The sequence below is a fragment of the Protobothrops mucrosquamatus genome, unplaced genomic scaffold (genome assembly GCF_001527695.2).
Source record: "Protobothrops mucrosquamatus isolate PMUCROS unplaced genomic scaffold, P.Mucros_1.0 scaffold9881, whole genome shotgun sequence".
Lineage (NCBI taxonomy): Eukaryota > Metazoa > Chordata > Lepidosauria > Squamata > Viperidae > Protobothrops > Protobothrops mucrosquamatus.
Window position 1 is genome coordinate 1 of NW_015395668.1, and position 9,542 is coordinate 9,542.

The 9,542-nt window shown below is 38.6% G+C and overlaps 1 protein-coding gene across 1 annotated transcript; it reads left to right on the top strand.

The window, feature by feature from the left end:
- Positions 1-712: 712 nt before the first annotated feature.
- LOC107301076 (collectin-11) lies at positions 713-8,093 on the top strand (the record flags this gene model as incomplete). Its single annotated transcript, XM_015830344.1, has 6 exons — positions 713-770; positions 1,593-1,664; positions 3,200-3,271; positions 5,530-5,583; positions 7,359-7,454; positions 7,623-8,093. Coding segments are annotated over 6 exons (744 nt in total), but the record flags the coding sequence as incomplete, so codon positions are not given.
- Positions 8,094-9,542: the final 1,449 nt, after the last annotated feature.

Genomic DNA, 9,542 nt, shown 5'->3' on the forward strand with positions numbered 1-9,542 from the left:
AAGCACAAAATGGCCTACCTACGAAGACTGCAGCTAATGTAAAATCTCTAAAAAGTCATCAGTGTCTGAGCTAAGCTGTCAGGGCAGATATTTCCCTGGCTTAGCTGTACACTAATGAGATATAGAGTCTTTCATCTGTTGGCTGAAATCCAATGTGTCCTTGACTTCTGTGCAGTTTGAATCTTAGTACTGCAGACCAATCATATTTCTTCTGGGAGGTGTTAGGAGCCGTTTCTGAGAGGACTAAGAAGTTGAACCAAGGAGCCACCGCATCTGGAATAGCCATGTGTCTGAGATGCTATTATCAAAATCTAGATAGCATGATAGATATTGCTATTCCTGGCAATAAATGTGTAGTGATGGGAAAGAGAACAGCTGTATCCGACTATTCCTTCCTTACTTTTAGCTACACATTTAACTTGCTATGGCTGCCAGCTATCCTCAGTAAGGTGAAGGAGGCACTCACATTAACAGTGTTGAACTTTTTGTTGAAAGATAATTCATCCTTACCTCAGACAATAACCTTGGATAGACTCTGGTTACTTGCTAAAAGTGACCTTGACTACTGCACTCCATGCCCAGCACATTCCTTATATTGTCACTCCTAAGGAGAAAATTAGATTTAATTAGTACATCTGAAGGTATTTCAAGGACCTTCACTGTTTTGTTGTGAGATGTTATACTCCTTAACTTATTCTATACTGTGTTATAGGTCAAGAAATCTGATGTCTTAACATTTTTAAAGAAAAAATTAACAGAACGGGCTCTGAGTAAATGCAGAGGATCTGATCAGTAATAATCAGCTATGATTAATTGCAATAGCCTTGCTTAGTTAAATGATAGTCTGATGGTCCTTCTGTGATCATAAAGTGATGTTGCTTACCCCTGAAAAGACACATTTGGAAAGAGTGGCTTATTATCTGAAACAAAATAATAGCTACTAGCTCAATAATGGTGTAGGTCCTTGAAGTATCTTCAGATACTCTAACTAAATCTAATCTTCTCTTTAGAGGAGAAAATAGAAAATATAAGGAATGATATGGGTATGGAGTGCAACAGTAGGTCACTTTTAGCAAGTAACCATGGTCTTTCCAAGTTTATTGTCTGAAGTAAGGATGAATGAGTTCTTCACCCTAAAGTTCAACACTGTTAATATGATTGCATCCTTTCTGTGAAAAACTTGGACAATCACAAGGTAGCAGGAAAGAGGGAGAGAGAAGTTTGATTTTTTTTTTGCCATCTAGTTTCTTCAGACCAAACCAAAACTACTTCCCCCCTTCTATTAGTTATCCGCATATAACTTTCTCTTAGACTTGCTTTTTGAAACCCGTTATGTTTCCATTGTCTATAAAGTTTGAAGTTCTGTAGCAAAAAAACTATTTTTTCTGTTTTTCCTCTTTTTAAAAAAAAAAATTCAAAATGTAAACATTGATAGAGATCAAGTGCTGAAACAATGAGAAGAACACCACATACAGAGGACAAACAATATGAATGATGCTGTCATTTTCATTGCAAAAATTGAATTCTGAACTTAATACCACTGAATTTTGAATAATTTGTTTGGTTTTATCTTATGTTTTATTACATAATAGGGGAAAATGGAGAAAAGGGGGAAAAAGGTGCTCCAGGCCGCCCTGGACGAGTTGGACCTCCAGGGGAAAAAGGTAAATCTTATTTTAAAAATTGATTAAGCATTGGATTAACATTACTTAATAATAAATGGAGAATATACTTTTTGTATATATTTTCTTAATGTCATACTTGCATATATAGGTTTGTACCTAATTAAACTCAATCTTAAGCTTTTGATTTATTAAAACTAGCATTCAGGTGGAATGGTTTATTTGAGAATTATTGTATATTGTGTTGATTGAGTTTTGTAGTGGAAAATACAAACTATTGAAGCATTTAAATCTGCTCCTCTTCTTTTGGTGCCTAGAATTGGGAAAATGTACCCAATAATGGGAGGGGGAGGGAGTGGACAAACTAACAGCAGCCCCAAATGACCCAAAATTGCTGATCAGACCTCACCCTGATTGCAACAGAACCTCATTACTTTGAAAGATGCCAGATTCTACCCCAAATAATAATTGTTTCTGGAGAAGAGGAAAAAATACTGCTTGAAAGAGTGAAAGAGTTAAGAATCACACTGGCATCTGGAAATACTCTTTGTTTTTTTGTAAATTACAATTCCATATTTACCCTTATCTCCAGAGGGAGAATGTTCCATGGCTCAGGTGCTATAGCAGAAATGGCATATCTTCTGGGCCCAGCTAGTATTCTTTAGGCCAGCGGTTCGCAACCTATGGGTTGCGACCCCATTTGGGGTCGATCGACCATTTCACGGGGGTCGCCAAGCAAGGCTGTCTGCCATTTTTTTTGTCCGCCATTTTTTCCCCTTTTCCGGCGGGTGCCTTAGCTCCCTTGGGCTGGGCCAGCTGGTGGTCGGCCTGCTCCGTCTCTGCCACTTGCCAGCTACGCCTCGGCTGGCGCAGGGGGCGGAACCACGCATGTGCGGTGCTTCCGGGCAGGGAAAGTCCTTGACTTACGACCGGTTGGGTAGTCCTCGACTTACGACCGGCTTAGTCCTCGACTTACGACCGGTTTAGTCCTCGGCTTATGACCAGTTTAGTCCTTGACTTACGACCGGTTGGGGGTCGTGGCATTAAAAAGGTTGAGAACCACTGCTTTAGGCAATGGGACCCGAAACATGCCCATCCAGCCTGACCAGATTGGATGAATAGAAAAGACTGGGGAGAAACATCTCTCAAGTAAAATTTTCCAAAATCAGCATTGTAATTCTAATTTGTTGTCTCTGAAGCTTTAAGCTCTGAGAAAATGTCACAAGCCAATAATAAAGATGGATTTATTTTATCTGGAGCTTTTTTTGTTTATAAACACATGCTGGTGTGCAGTATTTTCTTCCTTGAATCACTATTACCGTGTTAACTTTTTCTCTTTAGCATGTATACTCCAAGCAAATATGATGCACTCTCCCTGTGGACCATGATAACTGGAAGTAATTCTTTCAACACACATTCTTCCCTTTCTTTTTATCCTCCCTTCGCTCTTGCACATTCTGTTCCTTTCAGCTTTAACGAGTTAGTTTTAATTAAGACATGCTATAAAATAGATATGGTGCTAGAAATTCATAAAAACAGAAGGCCTTTTAATTTGTCTTTGATTTTTTATATTATAGGAGAAGTGGGAGACAAAGGGGAGAAAGGTAGCATGGGGCGACATGGAAAAGTTGGTCCCATAGGCTCAAAAGGTATATTTTTCTTCATTCTGTGTTAAGCTTTGAACAATATATTAAGTTTAATTTTTACTAATGATATATATTTAGATATTTTTACAGAATAAAATTTAAAAACTAACCTAAAAGTCACATGTAAGGCTTAGAAGTACGATAAATGTATGAATTTGGGTTTCTTGATACAGGTCAGAGAGAATTATAAATATTATTTCTTCCCAATTAACTGATTTATTAACCGTGTTAGCCAGTATATTTTAAATCAGTATCAGGAAAAATTTAATACATTGATTAAGGCTTATTGTCATATCCTTCAGCACTTATTTTTATGATGTGTCATCTCATGTGCAGTTCCAGATTCGTGTGCTATCATACTTCAACATTTTAATTAAGCCCACAAAAGTACCTTATCTGCACCCAGTGCAAATAATAAATTACTGGAGTCCTCCCAGCTTCACTCCACTTGGGGTGTACCCAGCACTATGCTCTGTAATGAGATGGGAGCCAAGTCCTTTTTGGCTCCCAGCTCATTATTACAATCCTGGTACAGCTAGGGAAATATATGAGATAATGCAAGAGTAAGATTGATTGCCACTCCAGGCCTATCCTTGTATTCTCACATATAATAATAATAATAATAATAATAATAATAATAATAATAATAATAATAATAATAATAATAATAATAATAATAATAATAATAATAATAATAATAAGAAGAAGAAGAAGAAGAAGAAGAAGAAGAAGAAGAAGAAGAAGAAGAAGAAGAAGAAGAAGAAGAAGAAGAAGAAGAAGAAGTTGGAAGGGACCTTGGAGGTCATCTAGTCCAACCCCCTGCTCAGGCAGGAAACCCTATACCATTTCGGACAAATGGCTGTCCAGTCTCTTCTTAAAAACGTCCAGTGTTGGAGCATTCACTGCTTCTGGAAGCAGGTTGTTCCACTGGTTAACTGTTCTAACTGTCAGGAAGTTTCTCCTTAGTTCTAGGTTGCTTCTCTCCTTGATTAATTTCCACCCGTTGCTTCTTGTCCTGCCTTCAGGCGCCTTGGAGAATAGCTTGACTCCCTCTTCTTTGTGGCAGTCCCTGAGATATTGGAACACTGCTATCATGTCCCCCCTTGTCCTTCTCTTCATTAAACTAGACATACCCAATTCCAGCAACCGTTCCTTATATGCTTTAGCCTCCAGTCCCCTAATCATCTTTGTTGCTCTTCTCTGTACTCTTTCTAGAGTCTCAGCATCTTTTTTACATCGCGGTGACCAAAACTGGATGCAGTATTCCAAGTGTGGCCTTACCAAGGCATTGTAAAGTGGTATTAACACTTCACGTGATCTTGATTAATACAATACAATACTTAGAACAGCCCATTTATCTCTTTTCTTTTTCCTTGTGAGCAAGTGTGAAAGGGAGATGGGACTGGCACTTTTAAGACCACTGTCACCAAGACACTTACACATTGGCAGGTAATATGATAGGGTGAAGGTATTGGAACTCCCATCCCCATCTGCCAAAATAAGCTGGAGGGAGCCTGCCTTTCTCAGTAGCATCTTCTGCCAGATCTTATTCACTCTTTCATCCAGGAAGAGATGAAGAGCCCCCCCCCCCATTTCCCATTTCCTCTAATATGGAGAAAGATGTTTGGAGAGGAAAACCCTCATGAACTGGAGGATGAAGGAAACCAGGGAGAATATCTCCAGAGATTTTCTGAGTTGCCAATGATATTTGGATTTGAATTCTCACTGCACTTAGACAGTTCCAGGTTGCCATTTAAGATACCCATTCATATTCTTCTAAAAATTATTTATCTATCTCTCTTGTGTGTGTGTGTGTGTGTGTGTGTGTGTGTTATTCAGTACTTCTAGTATGCTTGCATCACATATGCCACTGCCAATGGCATTTTGATAGGATACTTGAGAAGACCACAGAGATAGCAAGTTTAAAGAGTAAATAAACAGTATTATTAATAGTATTATTAAACAATTATTAATCATTAATGGTATCGATGCTAGGGACACACTAAAAAGTTCTGAAGCATCTTCAATTTTATTCCTTAGTTGCAGGAATGTATTTTCTTCAAGAAATTGTCAGATGTCATTCAATAAAATTACATTATGTTTATTTTGATTTTGAAACACATTTATGTATGAATTACATTTGATTTCATTAGGCATTACTTTCCCAGTTATGTATTGAAAAGATAATATCCAGGCTTGATAATGTATTGATACAGAATAAAATCTCATTTGCTGAGAAGCTGAATTGTCTTTTTTCTTAGGACAAAAAGGAGATAATGGAGATATAGGTCCACCTGGTCCTAATGGAGATCCAGGTAAATTATATTGGAACTGGCTGTACTATCTCTCATAGTCCATTTTGCAATTTAATAACGCTTAAGTCATAGTGTCTTATAGGTAGGCATAAGAAAATATGACAAAACATATTAGGACTGTGTAATTTCTATACATGTGCAAGTCCTCCTCCCTTGTTCACTAATACAGGTAGTCCTCAACTTAAGACCACGACTGAGCCTAAAATTTATGTTGCTAAGTGAGACATTTCTTGAGTTTTGCCCATTTTACGACCGTTCTTGCTACAGTTGTTAAGTGAATCACTGCAGTTCTTAAGTTAGTAACACAGTTGTTAAGTGAATCTGGCTTCCCCATTGACTTTACTTATCAGAAAGTCACAAAAGGGGATCCCATGACACTGGAAAACTACAACCGTTATAAATATGAACCAGTTGCCAAGCATCTGAATTTTGATCGCGTGGCCATGGGGATGCTGAAACAGTTGTGTGAAAAATGTTCATAAGTCACTTTTATCAGTACCTTTGTAACTTTGAACAGTCACTAAGCAAACTGTTGTAAGTTGAGGACTACCTGTACACTTGAACTAGTCTCTTGTTTTCACCATAGATTCCTATTATATAGGAAATCACAGGAAGGAATCTCAGTGAGAATGACTTAGCTTAAATGTGGTCACCTTGCATCAGAATAGGAAAGCCCTGCTTAAACACAGTTAACTGCGTTCTCTGTTCAGAAAAAAAAAAGTTATTCCTGTGGTTCTTTTCCATGGGGAAGCCTGTGTGGAGAAGATGAGCATTTGAAGCCAAAATAGTGCAATCTAAATACGAATTTATATGACTTTCAGGACTGGTTGTTGGTGAACACAGAGGAAAGAGTACTCTAGTACAGGGCTTTTCAACCAGTGGTACGGGTACCACCTGTGGTACATTGGCACCTGGCAGGTGGTACGCGACCATCCTAGAAAAGTGGTAGCAGGGGAGGGGAATGAGCTGAACTGGTGCCAGCACCGCACAAGCCTGAGCGAGAGATGGCTGGAGCTGCAGGGCTGTCAGGGCTCAGCGGAAGCGCCAGGATCCGTGCCGCTTTCCAGCTGATCGGCGCGTCTTCGGGGCTGTCAGGACTCAGTGGAAATGCCAGGATCAGCGCAGGCTCCACCTGGACCTCGGCGCTGATCCTGGCACTTCTGCTGAGCCCAGAAGAAGCACCTATCAGTTGGAATGTTGCAGCATCTCCAGGGTCTTGTGATTTACATTGAGATGCTTGGCAATTGATTCATATTTATGACGGTCACAGTGTCCCAAGGTCATGTGAAGTGACCAAAACCTGCTGTAACCACCCAGCAGACTGGGGTAATAAAAACGAAACACCCCCACCCCTCCCCCGCTGCCAATTCTCAACAGAAATGCTCACAACAATGGAAACCTCGGACAGGAGGAAGAGTGTGGCTGGGCGGGCAGGCGTCTTGCTCGGCTGTTGCTTGGGGGGCACTTTTTCAGTGCCATTGTAATTTTGAACAGTCACTAAGTGAACTGTTGTAAGTCGAGGACTACCTGTACTTTATCACTTTTTTCCTTTTTTGGGGGGGGTCATCAAGTTTTTGACACCTTGCTAAGCGACTGGTGGTACTCGGATGTTGCCATATCCTAAAAATGATACAATGGGTGAAAAGGTTGAAAAGCCCTGCTCTAGTACCGCACTTGTATCTGATTTATGGGCTTTTTGTCAACTTTGGTTGGGCTTGATGGAAAAAGAGTGTTCCACTAAGTAGGCCTTTGGACCGCTCTTATACTTTTTTTAGGTATTCCTTGTGAATGTGGCCAACTACGAACAGCCATTGGTAAAATGGATAATCAAGTGACCCTGCTGACAACAGAGCTGAAGTTCATTAAAAAAGGTAGGGATGTTTGTGGAACCATATTCCCCTTCCTAAATATAAGAAATGGTTTTCGGAAGAATCTGGCTTGCTTTTTAGTTGGTCAGCTGTGTCTGTCTTATATGGAATGCATTAAGTAAGTTTATAGAAATGCAAGTGGTCACTTTTCAGCACTGCCCTCCTCCGCAGCTGTTGCTGGTGTGCGCGAGACAGATAATAAGACGTACCTGCTGGTGAAAGAACAGAAGCGGTATGTGGACGCCCAGCTCTACTGCCAAGGAAGAGGAGGGATCCTGAGCATGCCCAAGGATGAAGCCACCAATAATCTCATTGCGTCCTACATCAATCAAGCTGGCCTCAGCCGAGTTTTCATTGGCATTAATGACCTTGAGAAGGAAGGCAGCTTTGTCTACTCTGACCGATCCCCTATGCAGACCTTCAACAAGTGGAGCACTGGTGAACCAAATAATGCTTATGATGAGGAGGACTGTGTAGAAATGATCACCTCGGGGGGCTGGAATGATGTGGCTTGTCACATTACAATGAATTTTGTATGCGAATTTGACAAAGAAAACGTTTAATAAAGTTTCCCCCTGCCAGGCTCTCTATATGAATTTCTTTGGGGGAAGGTGAATAATTTGGGCAGTCCAACTATTATTGTAACCAGTACTCCAATTTCTAGATTGATTTGATATGGTTTTTTGTTTTGTTTATGAGATCCTTTGTATCAATGTGTAAAACTATCCCAAGATAGTTTTATCCTCATCCCTTCTTTTTATTCACATTTTTTTCAAGCAATCCCACCATCAACACACACACAATTAAAAAGTTTTGTAAAATTTCTCTTTCTTTTGTGCAGGTCTTGAGTATGGACCTTTCCCTCTATACTTGTGAGTATAGTGGGGTACAGGTAAGAGAAAAGTAATGTAGGAAATAAACCTTATTTATTAGATATGGCTATTTATAGTTACCCACTATGGGGAAGGGAAGTAATATTTCTCATGTGTTTACTTCACTCTTATTTGGCATTAGAGCTTGGGTTTTTTATTAATTAAACCATTTTTGGTATTTTGATCTTAGAAAAATCATTTTTTTTCAGGATGACTTATAAGTAACTCCTCTTTTATCATTTCACCTGCAGACAACATGAACCCACAATATGTTCAATGCTTTTGCCTCAAAAAATTATATTTGTGTGTGCATGTCAGTATATACAATGCAGGGAATTGCATTGTTTAGCTGTCCATGCAACAGGTAAAAGTGTGAAACATCTCTTGCATAGCTGAAGATATGTGGCTGACTAGGTAGGCTCATTCCTGTACAATACACAAAGAAGTATCTAACCACGTAGTAAACAGAAATCCACTAATTTTTGAAATGAAGACTCTTATCTTTTTTTAATAGGACTTTGATTACCGCTGCTGTGGATAGACTGTGATCTGGATAAAAGTTGGCACATAGGAACATGAAATATTTTTAAGAGTAGTGTTGAGAAGTTATTGAACAATGGTAGTAAAATGTAAATATCAGGAAAAGCAACAAAAGATGTTAATTTGTAAACTGACCTTAATCCTAATTACTCCAAAAGTGCTGGATTAGAATATGTTTAGAAATACATGATGTTAGTATTGTACAGCTGTAAATATAATCTAGGTATTTCAAATATCAATGTTTACCCTTTAGAAGAAAAGAACAGAGATGACACAATTTGCATTCCTGAAATAAATACAGCCCACATTTAGGCAGTGCTTAGCTGTTTGAAATTACTGGGCTTTAAACTTTGTTCTGTCCAGAAACCTATAAACTCTTGAGTCAAAAACCTCAATTTCTTCACTTTTGAGATGAATAAAAGATATACAACTCTTTTTAGGATATTTTAAATAATATGTCTGTGATTTCCTTTTTTACAGAAAACACTTATTCTTTAAACAAGAAGTCATGTTGATGTGGTTTCATAAATATATCTTCAGGAGAATAGTAATTTCTGAAAGCACACTAGTTCCTCATATGTTAAATATTTAATAGTTAAAATATTTGCAGCTATAGATTTCCTGGACTGAATTAATTTAAGGGAACAGTCCAAGTAGCATTTAATATTTTATAACTTGA